Source organism: Pagrus pagrus (genome assembly GCF_965226575.1).
Source record: "Pagrus pagrus genome assembly, chromosome: 9".
NCBI lineage: Eukaryota > Metazoa > Chordata > Actinopteri > Spariformes > Sparidae > Pagrus > Pagrus pagrus.
This window is the reverse complement of record NC_140193.1, coordinates 26,013,363-26,035,115: the sequence shown is the minus strand read 5'-3', so window position 1 is coordinate 26,035,115 and position 21,753 is coordinate 26,013,363. Positions and strand designations below refer to the sequence as shown.

The 21,753-nt window shown below is 41.0% G+C and overlaps 1 protein-coding gene across 1 annotated transcript; it reads right to left on the bottom strand.

The window, feature by feature from the left end:
- Window positions 1–510: 510 nt before the first annotated feature.
- lonrf2 (LON peptidase N-terminal domain and ring finger 2) lies at window positions 511–16,350 on the bottom strand. The gene is made up of 12 exons (XM_084362796.1): window positions 14,614–16,350; window positions 9,786–9,904; window positions 8,945–9,067; window positions 8,571–8,732; window positions 7,717–7,942; window positions 6,519–6,618; window positions 6,157–6,271; window positions 5,800–5,921; window positions 5,080–5,266; window positions 4,829–4,963; window positions 4,378–4,527; window positions 511–3,333 (listed from the first exon to the last, which is right to left on the bottom strand). The coding sequence occupies exons 1-12, from the start codon at window positions 15,356–15,358 to the stop codon at window positions 3,175–3,177; spliced, it is 2,343 nt and encodes a 780-aa protein (XP_084218922.1). The 5' UTR covers window positions 15,359–16,350; the 3' UTR covers window positions 511–3,174.
- Window positions 16,351–21,753: the final 5,403 nt, after the last annotated feature.

Genomic DNA, 21,753 nt, shown 5'->3' with positions numbered 1-21,753 from the left:
TCTGATACCTATTGAGCCTGTTTTTCATTGAATTCAGGACACTTGCAGCTTGTAATGGTCGGGTTTGTTGCATACTTGATGATGTCATCTAGTTCACTGTGTCTGGACAAAATATTAATCTCAGCTCAACACAAACATTATCTCACCATTTCAAACTTCTCTGAACTCATTTGAAATTTTGTGGTTCCAGCTTCTCCAATATTCTTCCGTTAAATTATTTTAACTTATTTTTGATCATTTCAATGTTTGGACTGTAAAACAACTGATGATGAGTAACATGTTATGCTATCATGAAGTTGATTTAAGAAACTTGCCCCTTGGAGGCGTCATTATGAGCGTCTGGAAGTTACCTGCTTGATACTTCACGAATATCAGAGAGGTAGATGAGGATGTTGCTGCTGTTCAGGATGTTGATCTACCTCACCTCCAAAGGACATTACCTTAAACGCTATAGTGTTCCTTCTCCCTGATGTGAAGCAGCTGCTACGAGACAACATGCAGAGACAGAACTGAATGTGGTTTTCTTTATTTGCAATAAAAAATAGGTACAAGAACCCCCTTTACAAATATACCAGGGAATTGCAGCATGTTGTGAACCCCTCCCCCTTACAGAGAGCATGAAACTGCAGTGGAGTCACGAACATTTGGAAGGACAGAATTATACAGAGAAATGGTGCATTTACATGCAGGCCAAGAATGCAATTACAAAAACACCTGTCCTATGAAAACATCTTCACAAAGACTAAAACTGAGACTGCTCTTCACTCTTCAGCCTTATTGTGGCTCATAAAAACTTGATTTGAAGACTTGCAGAGATCAACACTTCCTTCACCACTCCTCCTTCCCATTATTGTACAATGTTAAACGTTATAGTGAAATTCCACTGTTTCTCAACATAACAAACTGAATCCTCATAAAAGCATTTGCAAAGTTGATGTTTTGAATATTTGAAACCTGCATCGTTCACATCAGCTAGCCATCGTCTTCTGCTTCCCCGCATCTTTCTTTCATTCTTTCAACATGTTGCCACAATCAGCTGTGTATCAGTGGAACAGTTTGAAAAAGTCAGAAAAAACCTTTATTGCTCACCAGTGGTCAAAAACTCCACACACCCCTTAATTCAAGGAATCATGAAAATTTGGGTTATTATTGTGCAGCATATAACCAATTTTCTTTGAGCACCGTTTAAAGTTTTTGACCACTAGTAGTTCAATGGAGACAACACATCTGTGTAAAGCTTTTGAACTAATCAACAGTTGGTGATGTTGCATTATTCCAGTAAAGATGGGGAAGAAAGAAGAAACAAAAGTTTAAAAATAGACCAAAAAATCAGTTTGCAAATGCTTTATGAGGATGGAACATTTTTCAACACGTTTGTCAGGCCACAAGGATACACATAATGTGTTTTATTGAGAATATTGACTAAACTTATAATTATATTTTAGAAAACTCCAATGGGCCACTTTTAGCATTGTAATTGCATTAGTGTGCATGTAAATGTACTAAGAGAGAAAGCGACGGAGAGAGAGAGAGAGAGAGAGGTGAAACGTTCCTTAAATAAATCAATACAAAGGCCTCCGAGTTACATTGATATACATATAAATCACCCAACTTAAGATTTCACCATACACATACACTTAAGGGCATAGCAGAGAGAGAAACAAAAAACAAGAAATTACACAATCAACCCCTAAAACTAAGTCTGTATTTGAAGTCCCAGAGATATGCTACAACAGGACACAGGTTCCAGATCGACTGTATCTGGGAGGATACATTTGTATCTGCAATTTCCTATATGCAACTAAATCTTAGCCTGACTTACAATTAAATCTAACTTAAGGTGCACTCACACCTGGCCCAGTAGCTCCATACCATGCCGAAGCACGATTGTCCTTCCTCCCCAGTACCCCCACTGGTCTGCACTCACATTGCTCCGGCCGCAACCGGGCCTGAGCACGGTTACCTTTTGTATATACATCATCACGTTGTAGTGTGGTCGTAGCACAATGGAGAACAACACAGAGAACATGACTATATAACTTTACTGACATTTTTGTGGCTTATTCGTGTCATTTTGGTCAAAGACGGCTCTCACATTCCTGGATTTCTTGATTATGCAACGTGGCGTTATGGACTTTGGGGGTCAAACGTGCTTAGGCACAGTACGGATTGCCTAGTGTGAGTGCGCCCTTAAATCTCTTCAAAACAGGTAGAGCATGTTGTTGTGGAGCTGTTCTCACACATTGAAGTCTGGGATTTTTAGCACTCGCATGGGCACAATCACAATCCTATCTTGATGCAAGGACTCGCATGGTGCCCATGACTTCCTATCATACGGTCTGAGGTATGCGCCCACCAGTTGGTGAGGCATCATATACAAAGCTCCAGGTTTTTGCACATGAATTTCGGCTCGGTCAGTAAGACTCGAGCGAAGCAGCTGTTGCGCGTGCACATGCAGGAATCTGACCTCATGTGCAACTCGCCAAACGGATTCTGTAAATGTAGTAAAAAGAAAAACATCCACATACTACAGCCAGACCAATACATTCACTTTGTTTTGCCGTCACGCCAAGTGTTTTTGTTTCAGCTTCATATTTCAGAGTGAGTTTGTGTTTTGACTGAACCTGTACAAACTGTCATGGATGTGCGGGGCCACGTGGCTCTGTGGCAGGCCAAGTTCTGTTTCTGCTTTTAGTTCCTTCATGACAGAGAGTCGGGTAAATTACCCACAAGTGACCTAAACCAAGCGAAACAGCTTGGCCTGACTGCTTTTACCTCCATCTCAACAGAGAACACGAGGTGTGAGGTCACTAGTTCAGAGATGTGTTGTAGTTTAGTTCATCCAAGATGAGTTGATTAGAGAGGGCTGTTGGTGGGGGGAGGGGACCAGGAAAGCCTTCGTGGCTGCCCCCCTCCCGCCCACCTGCCACTCTCAACAGAACAGACACGTGTGCTCAGAGAGGCTGCATGATGCATGTAGCATGAGCATCTGAGAGAATGAACTGATGCAAGAGTGGGCGAGTAGATGAATGAACAAACACACGTTATTGAGTCAATCAGTTAGTCAATGAGTGACCAGATGAACAAATGAATGGCCAAACAAATGAATAAATGAATTGCTGAACTGCATAGAAGCCCAAGAGGTTCCAGTCTGTGCCCCAAGTGGCCGGCAAGTCACCGCGGCCTCTTGCGTGTAACGAAGATGAGAACTCTGCGGATGGCAATGAGGCGATCCTTGAGGGAGGTCATGGACAGGATGGTGAGCTGGGCTCGATTCTCCAACGGAAGGACAGCGAGCAGCCACCAACACCAGGCCGGACCACAGGGACTGGCCTGCAGGAGAGAACAGATACATACAGTGTTAGAAAACAGGGCTTCAGGAGGGCTGGATGTCTTTTAGGAATCTTTTTAGAGCCTCTTCATATTTTTTTTTAAAAATCGGATTTTTCCAACACACGAGAGGCAACTTTTTGTCAGAGCATCACTTTTGTTCCAAAATACCACTCCATCCCACGGGTCTGCCCTCCCATACAACACAAAGCAAATTTTTCCCACTCCTTTCTCACATTGGCTCTGTTTTTAGACACAAATACGTCTGCAGACGCACAGTGACTTCTTCTGTGTGGGTGTGACTGATCAGTTTCCGAACTCAACAGGAACTTGAGTATTTTCCTGAAGATCTTTTTGTTCTGGTCTCTGTTCATTACTAAAGCTAGGGCATCCAACTCTGAATAACTGCACATTCACGCTCAAAATGAAGCATTTAATCAAATTCCTTGTGTGCGACAACTAATTCAGTGTCACCTGCAGGACCTATATGTGTCTACTTGCCTCGCCATTGCATTTGCTACCTACAACTGGTTTTCTCTTGGTGCGAGCAAAGAATAACAAAGTAGAAAACCTGGAGCAGCTGAGAGAGTGGAAACAGCTATCGTCTTACCTTCCCTCAGTGCTCTAGGAAAATACCTATGCTGTTTAGGCCTCTGATTGCCAAGCAGGGCAGTTTTAGTGCTTAGAGGACACTGGCTGGACACAAAATGTTCTAACTAAGTTTTTAAGCATATGGTGTTTATATTCATACTGTTTACTCCAAGCAAAGTCTTTTTCTTTTCTTTCTAAAAATTCTGTCAACTCTGTTGAGAATTATCTCATTAAACAATCAGTTATATTGTTCCACAAATGTAACATTAACCAACCAATTAATGTGAACCTTGTGGATTGTCTAATCTTAGAAGATGAAGACAGCAGCTGAGTGTACACAGTGTGGTTTAAAGCAGTTTTAGGTGGCTAACGGTAAACAGGCATCTTATTTCTTAATGTATTTCTCTTTACATCTATATTGAACGCGGTATAAGCAGTCAAAGTATGTTTGCTGACCTGTGGGTCGGGGTCTTTGCTGGGGAAGTTTCCAAAGTGACTGAGGATCTGGCTCTTCATGTTGTCTTTCAGGGAGGTGAACCAGCTGTCGGCCTGCTCGTACACAGAGTCGTGCAGCTTCAGAAGCTCCACCAGCTCCTCTGCCTCCACCTGATTAGACAGAGAGACTGTTTTTTCAAAAACACCACTGACCAGAGGAAAGATGACAGAAGCTGTTTTTCTGATTACAAAACCTTCCACCTGACTGACCGAGAATCATTTAAGTACATATTAATTAACATGAGCAAATCCATCTGTTTATTGGTGCAGAAAGACTGAATTTCCCTCCTGTGACACAGTGCTCTGCTCAGCTGTCAGCGTTCTTCCTTGTGTGACAGCAGCATGATGGAAAGTATCTAAAATGACAAGCTCTAACAGACAACACACCCACACTGACTTCCTCTCAACGTACCTTCTTATCTACCAGGTACTCTATCTTGGCGGTGTTGTAGCCATCCCTCTGGCCGTGGCTGAGGACCTTAAACCGCGACACACCGATGGTGTCGACCACTGAACGACCGTCAGGAAAAAACTTCACGTCTCGCACCTGAAAGACAGATTATGTTGTCTTTAGCAGGATAGAATCTCTGTTATTTGAGTGAGGTGAGAAAATGTGTGACAGAAGAAAATAGTCCTGTACCAGCTCTAGTTCCACACACTCACCTGCAGCATGCAGCCGTAGCTGGCAAAACCTTTGAGCTCATCTGCTATGCACATGCCGAACTGCTTGGTGCCCGTCTCCATGGAGCGGCGGATCATGAGGCGGTAGCGCGGCTCAAACACGTGCAGCGGGCAGGGGATGGTGGGGAAGGCCATGGTGCACACAAAGATGGGCACTTCCTGGTTCAGGCTACAACAGACACAATGGAGACTTTATTTAGACTTTGGTGTTTGTGTATACTGTATACTCATAGCAATGCTATCCCCGTTAGTGTGTTAACTGGAATTCCCATTATGTGTGCGCATCGAGCTAGTGGGCTGAGTGCTCCTTATATAAAATCGTTTTGGGGATAAAAGAAAGCATGCTGTAATATTTCCTCGTATACAGTATGCAGTTGACATAATATTGGTTTTATACCGAGGTCTCGGTCATACTTATATAATAGAAAACCGGCTCAAGATTTTTGGTCTACACCCAGTTTTGTGTACCTTGTTTTTGTAAAAGAGAAGTAGGAAACAAAAAAAACAATGTAACTACCTGCTGTAAAAACAAGACCTGTAATAGCTGCTCTTAAAACACTTAAACGTCACATTATCAAAGTTTCCTGTCCAGGTTGTATAATGTAGGTTGTATGGTTTAGGGCTGTACAGTTACTATTTAAAAACCATCTGAACATTTATTTTTGATCCAGTGACGAATGGATTCAGATGTAAATAACTCACTTGGACAGCTCCTTCATCTCCTCTTCATGGATTTTCTTCCTCTCCGCCAGCTCATCTCCTAGGTAACGCTGCAGCACTTCCTCCATCAGCAGGGTCTTGCTGTAACCCCTGGTGGCCAGATACTGCAATGACAACACACACAAACACCATCAATAAGCTATTTATTACATACTAGGGCTACAGAAACAATTGTTTTCATGATCATTTAATCTGTCACGATTAACATGATTAATCTATTCATCCTTTGACCTATCAAATGAAGATTAAGAAGAAAATGAACTTTTAAATTTAGTGGTAAAACCCTGTTTTGATGAAGGTGTATTTGGATATTTGACAGTACATGAAATATTTGTGTACCTCAGCCAGATTCTCCTTGCACAGAGGACAGTTGGGGTTGTGATCCAGGCAGCGCTCCAGACATTTGAGGCAGAAGGTGTGACCGCAGGGAGTGGCCACCGGCTCATAGAACAATCTGGAGGACAAACAAAATTAAAAAAATTAAAAACCCACACAAAATCAAACATATTAGCTACTGATATCAGCGCTGCACTGCATGATAACACAGTTGCATTCTGATATAAAGAAAGTGAAGTTATTATTATAAGTTATTACTTTTGGTCTTAACCATTACCAAAACCTGTCAATACTGTGTGTACATGTGTGTGCATGCAGTTACTGTGTGTCTGCATGTGTGCGTGTGTGCGTGCGTGTGTGTTCACCTCATGCAAAGTGAACACTCCATGTCTCCACTGTCCAATAGATCAGCAGGAACCGTCCTCCCTCCACACACTGTAGAGGCCTGGAAGCTGCTCGGCTCATCTGTTAAAAAAAACAAAAAATTACACGGTCAGGATACATATTTCTGAGTGTTTAGGTTATCAATTATCTACACAGCGGAGAGGGCAGACTTCTTTTTGCTGTGCAGTCAATTAATAAAAAACAAAAATGAAACCCGACCAGACCGACAGGGAATGTTTTGTTATTTTCCATCTCACTCACAGGAAACAATAAAGTTATATCACATGGCAAGTGTTCTGCTTTGTTTTGTTGGAGAGAAGACAGACTATTATTTAGGGGAATGACACTGTGATACAAATCATATCATGTCATTATAGTCAGCTGTAAACAATGATTGCAGGGAAATTACATTTACAAGTAGTTACTGTAGTTTTAATACGGAACAAAGTTCTTTGAACAGTAATTTGATCCTATGATATGTTGTAAACAACAATAGTGAACCATGAACACTGGCACAAATTTAGCTGCACTAACAGATAACAATCTCTTCTCTGACTGGAAAAGTCTATTTGCTGTCTATTGCTGCTGCTCTCAGAGGGTTTACCAAACATACTTTTGTTGTATGCCTACAGTGACAAATAAAGTGTCTTATCTTGTCTAAGTAGCTTAACTGGTTCAGTGAAGAGATGCAGACTGCAGGATGACGCAGCATTGACAGAATCAGGACATCTCCATTAACTTTATAACACAAGAAAGCAATTACTTGTACTGTGCTTCCTTGGTTTTAGTTGGTTATCAGTCAATGCTGTTGAACTATGAAGTAAAAAAAACAACTACACAGAACTTAAAATCTTCAGGTTAAATTTTGAAATGAACAATCATTTTATTATTAGTTATATTTCCTGCTTGGATTGATGTTTAAGTGCTACCTCAAATGTTAATATTTTTATTGTTTTACGAGTTACTGAACTGGATTGAATAATTGTATCATCTATTGATAAAAGCCCAGAGGTAGTCCCAGACTTAAAATGAAACTGGCATCCAATCAATGACACCAAGAGAAATTTTAAAAATAAGACAGAAAATACAGGGATCAATATTAAGTAATAAGTGCTGTGGTACTTTTATGTGAATCATCATGAATAATCAAATTTTGGAATGAAAATCAGATTCTCTTACCAGGTCTGAGCAGTTTGGATGGAGGGTTGAAGATTGCTGAGGGTCCGTCTCCGCTGTGTTTCCTCTTGAGGCCACCAGGGGGGGCTGGCAGTGCAGCCAGAACACCAGCCAGGCTGTTAGCGCTGTCCTTCCCAGCAGCAGAGTCCGATTTACCAGGACACGGAGCAGACAGTCTGGAGGACGAGTCGTCTGCTGGAGCACTTTTAGTCACACTGAACTCTGAGTCCTGGACAGACAGACAGATAGAGAGATTAGTGAGCTGGATGATTATGAAGAGATGATTGACAGCCACATTCTGACAAAATGGTTGAAGTATAATATATTCTGAATAAAGGTGTAGTCCAGATAATTGCTCCTAAAACAGACTGTGTGTATATTTGAATCTACACAGTGAAGGAACTTATGGTTATGACCGTTAGCATTTATTGGCATTTATATATTTATTTATTTTCTTTTGTATTTGTATTGTACCACTGCATCTGTTGTAGATGTTTCTGTGTTGGCTGATCAGAAATTTGAAAAATAAGACTGCAAGTCAACACAGTTATCTTTTAAGACCTAGTGTGTGTCCATCCGTCAAAATACAATAATTAATCTCCCTGACATAAACCTGCTTACAACCCACAGTTAGTGTCAAAACGTTTAAAATAAAGTAAAACTAAAAGTAAACCAACAAGGTTGGAGAAGAAAAAAGACATACAATGGTGTAGGGATGGGCAGTATTTCAATAATATCATCATCCATAATATCATGGATTAATCTAATGTCTCAACACTCATTCGATCATTTAGATGAAATGTCTCTTATAACACATCTTTTCATTGGTCTCAGTGTGTTTGTTTGTGTGCATTAACCTGTGAGGAGGATCCTGGTTTCTGTGTCTGTGTGAGTGGCCTCAGGGACCTGAGCAAGGCAGGGGGTTTGATGAGCCGGGTGGTCATCCCCCCCTGCAGTGGGTGCAGCGGCGTTGGCATGTCCTCATTCTCAAACACAGAGGAGAACACCTCGCTAAGGACCTGCAGGAGGAAACAAAACAAGGCACTTGATCAGCGTTCACATTACACATCAAGAGATGTGCAGAAGTAGGTGATGACGCTTGTTTTTCCCTGTATTTTACTTAAACGAGATGTTACTCATTCACACTTATCCAAAACTCGTTTGGTGGGATCTGTGCTACAGATCAGAAATAGCAAATGGATGGGGGGGATTTAAGGGGGGCTTCTCTTACCTTCTGAGCCTCCAGTTTGACTTTGGTCCAGTCAGGCTTTAGCGCTATACACATGAAGTATTCCTGCAAGGCCTCATCATGCCGACCTGCTTTACTCAGCGCCGTGGCTTTCAAACAGTGAGCCTACAAAAACAAAAGATTTATGAAGTTTTGACAGGAAACGCATTGTGTTTGCCAGTGAGTGACTCGCCGCTCGGCATTTGTCGACAGCGTATCAATTTGAAATATTACAGGGAGTAGTTTTATACAGTCTGTGAGAACAAGAAGGAACAGCATCAGATACAGAGCTACAGGCGGCACACCTTCAACTTTTCAGTACGGTAACCAAGTCCTTTTACCTCATTAATGTTAGCATTGTTTTTAAAACTGAAATATTGCAAAACAATTACAAGTAATGTAATCGAGATATGCATGAACACTGTATAACACATAAAACCACGGTAGACCTATTCCACTAGACATCAAAATATTCCAAAATTTAAAAGCACTATCACGTTTTATATCACAACTTTTAAAAGAAAACTATAAGTACATACTGGAGTTTTGGAGCCAATACAGATATTAAGGAGTAAAAAAAATCATATATATGTTGCCTGATATTCTTACAAACACAGAATATATACATAAATAGTAAAACAGGTAAACAAGTATTGCCAGTGTTGTCTGGCAGAAGGAAACAGAACAATTTCAGATGCTTATGATCATGAGATCTTAGTGAATATTTGTTTCTGTTTCTTAAAAAAAGACTCATGATGATGCAGTTATAACTTATGATTTGTCTCATCTTTATTCAGACATATTTAATTTTACCCTGCAGATCCATTTCAAACTTGTGTCTCACCTTTGTCCAGAGAGGTTTTATCCTACAGAGGCTGTTGGCGTCCTGCACTGCCTGACTGAAGTTCCTCATCTCCACGTGTAATTCAGCCCGCTGGCACAGCAGTCTGCCTGAAGAGGGCACTGTACACCACAGGGGAAAACGAACACACACACAGCATGAGGTCAGTGGACAGGCCTTCAGGGGATGGACGGTTTTTTCTAGGTCTAGCAGAAGTAGGGCAACAATGTAACGTGACTGCAGACCTATTTCATGCATAAGAATGCTATGTAACTTATGTGGCGATAAAAAAATAGAGTCAGAGGCCAATTCTCAGCCTACTCTTGTTTTACAGCAGTCACTTTATGGCCACATTATTAAACAGGTTTTTTCCAAATGACACACTTTACTAATTGTTATAGAGACAAGTACTTTATACACCCAATGCTGACTTTTGGCACCTTTTTTAAATCAGACTTAAGAACAATGAAGCTCCAGTCCTATAAGAACATTATTCAAACTGGGATCAATCTCTTCCTGTGTTCCTGTGTGTCGAGAATTCAGCCCATCTGACAGTTATCTTTACAAATTAAATCCATAGAACAACTATAAACAGATAGACGCACATGATTGTTGAACACTAAGGCTGCAAAGAAACAGGGGGAATGAGCTGTAGAGGTTTACATGCTCAGTAAATTTAAGACTCTGTTCGCATTGTTTCCTAGTGTTAGTCCTGTTGCTGAAATTCTAACATTAATATAACAACTACTTTGTTTTTTTTTTTACCGTTTGTTTGATTCAAAGTACCTGTGTTGCTTTGATTCATTTGGCTCAGGATTACAGACCGCTTACACAACAATCACAATGTTTCAGACCCAACCCAGTACATTTCAAAACAGTGTTTCTACGGTTTCCATTCCAGCTCGCCAAGCCGATGACGCTTACTTATTTACCCACAAAAAACGTCACTGGCCTTTGCCTCTGGCACTGTTTTTGTGGAACTTTGGATTCTGAGACCTTTTGGCAAGTTATTTGAGAGACCATATCATCTCTTATCTTCCCAAAAACTGAACAGAGGGTGAAAAGGCTGCCTGAGCTGAGTCAGCTGAGACTCGGGCATAAAACACCAACAGCTCGACCAACAGAAAATATTTACATGAGCCAGAAATATTGTGCTAAAAACAAATTCCAGATAGCCTTTATAAGACAATGCAGGAATAAACATTAGAACATAACGCCTGGAGGATAGGAGCTTCCATCACTCACCTGTGTCTACCTGATGTTTGCTGTTTATCTTTATTAATGTTATTTATATGTGCCACCTCAAAATCGGACACAGACGTTCTAGCACAGTCCAATGGCAAGATTAAGTTAAAATTTCAGGCCTTTCTAGACGTGTAGGGCAGGATTTTACCTTTATAATCATAATTAACACCTATAGATAATTATAATATCCTGTAGCTCTGTGTGAGGTGGACAACTGAAAAACATCGCCTGGAGGGTCACCTGAAATGTTCGAGTGGTTGTGCTGCTACTGAATATAATGTAGCCGTACGGCTGGAGCTGCTCTGACAGTTCTGTTTGACTGTGTATCAGGAAGTTTGTCGTATAGCAGAGAAGCCAACTTGCTGAGATGAGTAGGGAGAATGCTCAACATCTCACCAATGTAGTCACCACGACTTCCTACTGTCACTCTGACAGCAACCTCAAACTGTCTCACTTAGACGAGTGGCTTGATCAACTCTCACATCCTTGCTCGGCAGATGTGGGAGATGTACTGTACTGAGCAGCCACAACAGCTTTTGATTTTCCCTCTCACATGTCACAAAGACCAACAACTCCTGCCTGATTAAGATCTGTTTAAGTTTCAACACAAAAACACTTGGTAAGGGTTCAGGAAAGTTGAATTGATCACTCTCAAAAGATCTTTCGTGGGTATGGGGATACAATCTACACACGACCCGTAATACTTATATACTATCGTTCACTATCACCTTCAGTAGTTATGTAAATTTGAAACACAACAATGCATTTGTTGGAGCTTAGAAACTCCAGCTGTCTGGAGTATATATATATATGCTAAAGATGGCTTGGAGACATAGTGCTTGTACTGTATTTTTTGCATGTGGTTAAAAACTCCACAGTTGATGAAGCAAGATGGAAGGAGCAGAAACAAATTGGAGGACATCACTCTGTTTAAGGTCGCCAGGACATATTGGCACGGTGCAGCCCATATCAATTAATCAACCCAGCTTCATAAGAAAACCCAGAATTCCTAACAATCATTATTGCAGCATATTTACTAGGTTGTTTTGCAGGATGGGTCGTATTTTGTGGCTGAATCAGTACGAATTAAGGCTGAAATGATTCTTATAACATTCACTGGAACATGATTGTGACACTGCATTAGGCCTACAATTATTGAAAAGGGGGCGCAGTTCCTCATGCTGGATGTGCTTTAACAGGACGATAATGTACATTTGAGGTGTGGAAATTTCTCGTATGCAGTTTATGCTGACTGTTGATTGTCCAGTCTCAGCTGGACAGTAAAGTTATGTTGCGTCGTTGCTCCCCTGCTTTGAATTGTAGGCGGACATTAGGCTAACGTTACTTATGTATGAGGGAGGCAGAGATCATCTGCAAGTGATAAAAAAAGAGTCACCGAATATTATTTTAAATGGACAAGTCGGAGCACATGTCTGATTTTATTAACTTGCTGGGAAGCAAGAGCTTGACGACACTTATGCCTCACAACAATTACTAATCAAGTTAGCCTTTTTCACCTGATGTCTATGTGAAAACAATATTATTGTAGGTAACAACAAACATGACCTAACATGACAGTGTCAGAGACGTTGGGTTAATTCTTCATTTCAGACACCCTTTATTGATTTGTTTGTGAAGAGGGTTAACTCAAACTTTAAAGCGAACTAAAATATTATTTTAATTTGCCAAATCCTAATCTGCAAAAAGTCACCAGGATAGAGAAGTACAGGAGAAGTACTGCACATGTGCAACTTTCAACAGAGACGAGAAAAAAGCAAGATGTTTCACTCCTTAGCTACTTCAATCACCAGTTCCAGAAAAAAACTATATGTGTAATTCTGAATATTATTGATGAAGACTTTTTCAAACAAGTTAACATCTTCGAAGTGAAACACAAGAGGAAAAAAGAAAGGAAACAGAAAGGCTAACTTGTCTCCTAGAAATGGCAAGGGTGCCAATCGCCTTTTTTAGCAGGTTTACCCAAATTTAAAAAAACACATATATACACATTTTTGTGTAAAGCGGTATTACAATGGTAAAGCCATCAGTGCTGAAAAAAGTTTAAGACTAAAATTGAAAGTAAAATCAAGTAGTGAATTAAAAAAAAAAAAAAAAAGAGTTATCCTGTAATTTCTTCATCTCTTTAAATGAAAGGAAATTATCAACATAAACTTCAGCTGCGGTGTTACCTCGGTTGCGTTACCTTGCAAAACATACTACATTCTGTACCCCAGTACACACTATTGCACCTGTCCATTTTGCTCTCTCTCACAAACACAGGTCGCACATCATTATATAAATGTCATTATGTAAATTGAATGTATTAAGACATGTAGCACAGACAACCACCAAGAGGAGAAAAAAATGCCCAAAATGCACAGGATGGGTAACAGCTGTACTTCCGCTGACATCATGAGCTCATTATGCTCATCCCGCATCACTGATACCAGATGGCCTCCTGCTGCATTTGTTGGGGAAACACTGAGTGGCAGTGTGAAAGCTGTGAAGGCACTCTGTCCTCCTCTCAACCAAGAGCCCTTCACAAGACAGAAGGCATGAATCAATATTGATCCGGGGACAGAAGAGTCTGAAAATTGCCATTTGAAGGCTAAAATGACAAAAAGAGACACAATACATTCCCTCTGCTCCACACTTTCAAGTCTGATCAATTTCTTACACCAACGTGGGTGTGAACACCTGACATAACCAGCCATTCCAGTGCCTTGTTTCACCAGTTAAGCTATTCCAGGACCACAGGAAATTGATTTTTAATGTGCCTCTAATATGTAGGACAGAGATGGAGCGAGGGCATTTCAACCTTCTGTGAGGATCCAACCTTTGCAACATGAGACTTGCCCTTGCCCACAATTAATGAAGTCACACTGGCACTCTTTATGTAACGAGCGAAATGAACAAAACATTTGGTTTGTTTGCTCAGAAGGTTCAGGAAGACAGCTGCTTAGCTTGACAACGATCCCAAATATGAAGCATATGAAAGAGTAGCTTTAAGTAATAGAGTAAGTTGTTTCACTAATGTAGTATTGCAACTGATACAGTTTATCACCATCACTTTTCCCTAAATGTTACCCAACACAGCACAACCTGCCAGCTTATGAAACACCAGCAGCAGGGGGAGGGGTTAGGGCTTTAGTCCAACTCAGTCTGCATAACTCAGGAATGTATTCATACAATATGCGAGTATTATACAAAGACATACAATTTTTAGGATATATAACAAAGTGGGCTGTCCTGTGCAAGCAGCTACACATACATCCCTTCTCCATAGCTGCTCTGAGGACACAGTGCAGAGCAAAAATAGAAAACGGTATAAATGTGTCACTAGGAAGCAGAAGATCAGTATGTGTGCTAGTTAGGTAACGAGGAACGGTGCATCATATAACGCCTGACCTCAGTGCGGTCTGGATAGGTAGGAATGGCGCCCCTTATCGGTGACACCGGGTAACTTGCCTGAAAAAGTAGGTCACCTACACAAAACTCTAATTTTGATGAGATGAGATTGCGATTTACAACAGAAAGGGGCAAATAGAGAATTTGCATTACATACATGAAGGCTGTGCTGTCTTACCCAGATCCACTGCTGCGTTGTACTTCTCCAAGGCCTCAGACAGCTCCTGGTTTTTCCACAGGACCTCTCCTTCTTTCCAGATTTTCCTGGCTTTACTCTCAGTTGCAAACAGTTTGTCCAGCAGGCCACTGAGAACAACATTTAATCTCCTGCCGTTTGGCAATCCATCTTTTTTGTTCAACTTTTGTTTGCATTGTATACAGTCTTTAACACAGTCGTCTTCTATGCAGCGTTTGCAGAAAGTGTGTCCACAATCTACGGTTGTAGGCTCATGGAGCAGACACTTGCAGAGGCGACAAGAAAACAGGTCCAGTGCTTCATCCTCTCCACACTCCCCATCACTTTCAACCCCATCTTCCCCATTACTGCTTTTACCATGTCCGTTTATCGTCCCGGGGAGGCCCAGCTCCTTCTCACGGAGAGTCCGGGCGATGGTTTCCACCAGTAGGCTAAGCTCTTCCGTCCGCAGTTTGCCCAGGCTGGCGGCCGTGCAGTACGAGTCCAGTGCCTCAGATATCCGCCCGGCGCGGGCCAAAGTGTCAGCCTTCCTCAGACACAAGCCCCTGTCCGGCTGCTGGAGGTCAGCGAGCTGGGAGCTGTAGATCTCCGCGGCCAGGTTGAAGTCCCCAGCCCGGCTGGCCTCCTCTGCCACCTCCAGCATTTCAGGGCAGATGCCCGCAGCCCCTGGGTTGGAGAGCTGGTGGACGAACAGCTCGCCCTGGTGAGGCTGTACTCCCGTCTCCATCTTCGTCTTCCAAAGGGAAAATCAGATACTTGGACAGCGAAGAGGTTCACTGGCAGTCTGGTAAAGGCAGACCTACCTCTCCACGCTTATCAGAAATCATACCCCAAACTTAAACTATCATTTAACGTGTTGCTGTCAAACCAAACCCCAGACTGTCTCTCGATGTTCGCCACTGGAAGTAGGTATGGACTCATTCCGACTCATAAGACATCAAAATAAGATGTACTGTTACTAGTCCCGTACAAGTCCCACAAACAGTAAACTATGGCCTCTACACCAATGAATCCACCAAGGGACGCAGTTGTCTTGTTAACACCGGCTCTGGTATACTGGAGGTAGAATGTCGCTGTTATTTACTAGGCTCTCCGCTTTTCAGCCCCTTCACAGTATTAACGCGGTCTGAGAACGACTACAAATACAACTTAACAAACACTGTCGCTTTGAAGATAACACGGGAATGACTATACACTATGTTTATGTTTACTGAGAGCCACCGGTTCAAGTCCTCCGTGCTTAGCAAGTAAGAAGCTTAATTTCTAACTCGTCGTTAAGATACTGTACAGACGCAACAAAGACCAAATGTAGGTTTAACAAATAGTTGACAGTACATTAAAGTAGAGGTTGAATTGAATACTACTTAGCTACAGACAAACAAGCCCGTCTTTGCACCAGTGGACCGCAGCTGATCGGACGTTGTTTTTATGCACTTCGAGCCGAGAGCTAACGTTAGCTAACGTTAACAGCGGGTTAAATAACAGCTAACACAGATCGCTCCTTCGCCGCTCGTCGAAGTCCACAAACGAACTCTTTTCAACCCAATGTCCCAGAACCCGTGTATATGGACGACTCCGGGTGTCATGTTCTCTTCTTTAAAACAAGAATACCCCGATAAAAATAAAGCAAATACCGGGATAGTCCAGCTTGGTCGCTAGCCAGCTAGCTTCGGCAGCTAGAGGTTGTTGCTTCTCCGGATTTCATGAACAGTTCGCCGTAGCAAGCGGAGGGCGTCATGTGACGCACGAGGAGGGCTCCTATTGGTCCTCTATGTGGCTCACTTATATAACGCAATGATATTGTATAACCTCTCAGACAGCAGTGGGTGACTGAGATCCTCCAAAACAAGCTCATACTTACTGGTTTTATCGAGTTTTCACACGTGATATCACAATAAGATCCCCCCAGGTGAAATGAAAAGGATAGTCGTCTTCTGTTTGATTTGAATTATCACTTTGTCGCTGTTTAACTCTTAGTTCTGGCTGTGGGATTGATTCATTGTTTTATGTAACGCTTTATATAAGCAGTGGATCACGTCTGTGTTTGGCATTGCTGAATAAATGCTGAGTAGCCTACATATTGTGGTTCGGCCTTATGTTATGGAGCCAAAGTAAACAGAAAAAGCAGAAAAGAAGCTGGTTCTAGACTTTTGAATTTGAACCAAATATGTGGAGCCACTGCATATGACCCAATTCAGGGATTTGGATCTCCACAGGACCCAACCCACGAACTGGATCCTTTTAGAGGAGCTGGAGAGGCTGAGCTGATCCTGCTCTCAGGAGCGGACTTAATCATTTAACTGTATGGGGCACAGAGGACATACTTTGATGTTCGACATAGTCAATATAATTTTGTCCCTTTTCTTATTTATGTACTGCATACCTTGGAGTTTATGATGTGACCATAGAAAACCTTGGAAAAACCAAAGTAATATCCATGGCAATCAAAGTCACCCTCAGCATTAGCAACATTCTCAGGTAGGAAAAGCATGAGAATACAAATGATGAAAGAAGCCTGGGTTTGCTCCAGGCCTGCATCTAAATCCACCTTCCAAAAGTAGGCAGTCCAGTAGTCGCAGGACCTGTGCCGTGCTTAGATGTCACTTTTCTAAATGCAGCACACTCAATTTGCTTGCTTTTGAGTTTGTTGTTCGAATGACATCACAGAGCCATTAAATGAAACGAAATGTGGACAGTGACATCCAGTACGGAAGCCCTAAAGGGCCATGCATTCATACATTTTATCTCAAGTTATTATCTCGAAATAACAACGGCCATTTTCCCGAGATAACGGGATAATTTTCTCGAGATGACAAAACTTTGTTTTCCCAAGATAATGATATAATTAATTTGAGATCTTGAGAAAACAAAATGATAGTGTAGTTTATTAAATCATTGCAGGAAACATCATTCAGTGTAGCAATGTCAGAGGAGCAGGAGCATATCGATCACCGCATCACATATCTTTTCAGTCAAGGCCTGACACAGGCTGAAACAGCATTATGCCTTGCTATTACAGATAATATACACATTAGTGTGCGTAATCTAAAAAGATGGTTGGCAAGGCTTCAGCTATATCGGCGGCGCAATCTAAGTGAGCCTGATGTCATCGTTAACTACATAGCTGACCAGCTACGAGGTCCCGGGTGTCTCCATAATCCCAGGCCTATCATATCATAGTCATTATCTCAAGATCTCGAATTAATAATATTGTTATCGGGGAAAACAAAGTTTCGTTATCTTGAGATCTCGAGAAAATTATCCTGTTATCTCTGGAAAATGGCAGTTGTTATTTCGAGATAATAACTCCAGATCTTGAGAAAACAAATGAAATTAACTCGTTATCACAGGAAAACGGAGGAAATAAAATATATGAATGCATGGCCCTTTAGGGCTTCCGTAATCCAGGAAGTTCTCGAAAAACAAAGAGTATTAAATACTTGGAAAAACTTTTTTTGTTTTTTTCTCTTTTGGTTTACAAGTTTGAAGTGACGATGTAGTCCATCTTTATCCAGAATCTTCTCAGAATTTTACACAATGAGCCTTCAAATTCCCTCATCAACAGGTTTTTTTCTTTGTTGAAATGTCAACAGGTCGTCGTCAATGATTGAAAACACCTGGGCACAACTCATAAGAATGAAAATTAGGAGGCTGGTCTCTGTTCTGTCTTCTGAATTGCTGCTGTGGGTCATCCTGCATGGATTTAGTCGACAAAGTACTGAGTCTTCAGGAAAAGTTGTAATCCCTAATCAATTTAGACCTTTAAGGCCCTTTCCACAAGATCAGAAGGAGTAGAAGCCCTGACATGTTTTTGAGGTCAACATGTGGTGTCATGTAGTCTCATAATTATCATTCCTTCAGCCTCCGGTTGAGTTAACAACATTCCAATTCTGTTAGGATTTAATCAATCCAATCAATTCATTTTTTAATCCCACATCTGACACTTGTATACAAAATTGTATTTTTTTCCAGAAACAGTTTGCTACTTAGTTTGGATAATCTGCTGACCGTTCATTTTTATAGTATTTTATGGTAAGTAGGTGGTAATAAGAAAGCAACATATTTAAAAATTCTTTGAAATGACCCTCAAATTACTGCAATAATTACCTCAAAATGTACAACATGATTTAAAATAATATGCTGCTACTTTCCAACAAGCACTAAAATTTCTTTGCTACATTTCCAGGAAACCTCCAACTTGTTTCTGCTTAACTTCTGCTGATTATACCATTATAACTTCAACTTCTGTCTCACTTCCCCTCAGCAGGCCACTTAACTGAAGTGAGTTGTTGTAGCTTGATTTCCAACTAGTTTCTGCCCAACTCCCACAGGTCAGAAAGCTGAAGCACATTTTTCCTCTCTTTCTGTCACACACACACAGTTTATTTATTTAGTTTATACACAGGTCCTCAAATGATTGTAAATATTAACTTTTGTCCTGTTATTAATATATTTGTGATGTAGTACTGTTGTCTCAAAATAAAGAGTGACATCAACTTATAATTACAATACAATACACAATTAAAATAAAACATTATTATTAGGCCTCAACAGGCAATTAAGGAATCAACTTTTAAAATGGGAAATTGGTCACTTGATTCTTGATTATGTTGTATTTGTAGATAATCAATTTTACAGTGGCTAACTATAAAACAAAAATCAACATCAGTAAAATGTTTAAATTTTAAACATATTACTTGGTAATAACCACCTACTTACCATGACATTTGCAGACTTGTAAAATGTAGAATGGAAATCCAGAACATTTCTAATAAAAAGCAAGAGTAACTGAGACTCTTTCTGGAAATGTGTCCTTTAGATGTGATTTTTTTAATGTTGTGAGCAGCACAAACTATCCCATTCTTAGTTGTATTTGATGGGAGGCTGAGTCATACATGTTTCTACTAAGGTTTCACAACTGACAATAAAATGCATTCATCTAAAAATGCACCATGTATAACTCGATAAATCTGCAGTGATGAAATGTGTAGCCATTTTGGTGCCCTAGGTGAGATTAGGATTTATTACTTCATATAAAGTAGGCACTGTGCAAATAAGCTTGATTTAATTTGACTAAGACCTGCATTTAATTAGTAACACGGTTTAACTGTAACATTCAGTAACAATAAAAATAACAACAATAAAAATAAAAATAATAATATCATAGCAGTGTATCAGAGACCACAAATCATTTTCTGAATTTACATGCTTCAGTGAGTTGTGTAGATGGCAGATTAGAAGGCCCTTCTCCAGCAGCTGTGTGAGGCTTCTGCTAAAATGTCCTGAGTGCATCTGGACAGTTATAGAGTAGATTAGCCTGATTATTACTGTACAGGCAAAAACACACATAGCTGCAGCAGACAGAGAAGGACAAACAACTGTTGCAGCCTGCACACTACTACCTGTACCACTTGTTCAACAAAACACATTATTACTAACTTGTGATTATGCATCAGTAAAATAAAAGATGTTGCACTATAATTAAATAGTTACACATGCCCAACAATACATATGGGTAATTATTTGTCCATATTGGTCAGAGAATTTCAGTACAATGTCAAACACTGTAGGTAGTAGGAGGAACACTGAACAGCAGCAGCAGTTAACAACGGCCAAATAAGCTAACAGGCCTGACATTCAGATGATTCACAAACATCCACAGCAGCTAACATAGCTTCATTATCTAGCATTATTAGCTTGTTTTGCTCTATTTTAATTTTAAAATAGAAACCTATAAGCTGCCTCTTGACATCTGTCAGTCAGGCCTGCTGCTCTCTCTCGTCTGACCTCAGATACACTCTCTGCTCAGTCAGTGCTCACGTGACACAGCACCATAAATGCAGGCAGGGTCAAACAATGAGGAGCAACAGGGATGCAGAGTTTGTTATTCTTTCTTTCTTTCTGTGTTCATTTGTTATTATAATTTTTTTTTAATTCGTGGCGCCCCTCCAGCATGTGGCGCTCCAGGCAACCGCCTATATGGCCTATGCCAAGAGCCGGCCCTGCATTGCTCTTAGGTATGTTCATAATTGTGAAGTTGTATAAGGATGACACAGGCCTCTGTGAGTCCTTTCCCGGAAGAAGGCTATCATGAAACCTCTGCTCTCCTATCTGTTCAACACGCCCAGCAGGAAGTTTGTGTGTGTGATAGGGTGTTGTAACAAAAAGGAGGGTCATCTCTCACAAGATGAATGTCTTGATAAGGTATCGTGGAGTGGTATAACCTGTGCACTAACACATGTTTAGACATGTGCAGACACATGTAGGCCACCCGTGCACACACTTGTATTATTATATATTAATACACACCTCATGGAATGACAGTAAGTGTGTGATGGTGAGTGTTAAGACACCGTCCATTTTTCATGCTAACATACAAGACTTGCATTGCTTTCTACCTCAGTTCATTAGCTAATGAAACAGGCCTTAGTGACCCACATTCTGAACATTTATACTGGTGTTTTGTCATTTCTTGACACAGATGTCATTTTTAAAATAGAAATGGGACGTTTCATTACGAAGCCTGTTAGTGAAGTGTGTCACCACATGATGCGACAATAATGAATCATTCTCCGTCCGACACGCAGCCAAGCTTGAGATGACATTACACCCACAGACATGACTTTAATTAGACATCAGCTTTTCAGGAAGACTTCAGAAGGATGCGATGGATGATGCTTTCTCAGTGCACATAATATAAAATCGTGGAGGTGCTGCGGCTGAACACCTTTGTACTGCTAAGAACAGAACAAGGGAAGACAACCAGCTTGTTTCCGTCATCTATTATTATAGACAGACGCACAGCTTGTGAACAGGCAAGGCAGGCAACTGCTTGGGGCCCCGAGTTGCCAGGGGGCCCCCGAGACTCAGGGCCCGAGGGCTGTTTTATGAATGTTTCAAAAATATATTCGACGCATTAGATGTAGTGTGTTAAGTCTTGATCAGATGCCATGCAGTGACTGCCAGCATGTAAAATCACTGCAGCCAACACCTCATGTCTTAATCCCTGTGGTAATCCAGAAGTTCACCGTCCTCTGTTGGATTGTAATTCCTCAGGATTACCCCAACAGTTGCCGACTCATGGCAAAAACAACAGCATATCAGTTTGATACAGCTGACTGA

Coding starts and splice junctions, on each gene's coding strand:
- lonrf2 (XM_084362796.1), bottom strand. CDS start 15,358: ATGGAGACGGGAGTACAGCCTCACCAGGGCGAGCTGTTCGTCCACCAG. Junction 9,905..14,613: donor CAACGCAGCAGTGGATCTGG/GTAAGACAGCAC, acceptor TGTGGTGTACAG/TGCCCTCTTCAGGCAGACTG. Junction 4,964..5,079: donor GCTACGGCTGCATGCTGCAG/GTGAGTGTGTGG, acceptor TCTGTCTTTCAG/GTGCGAGACGTGAAGTTTTT.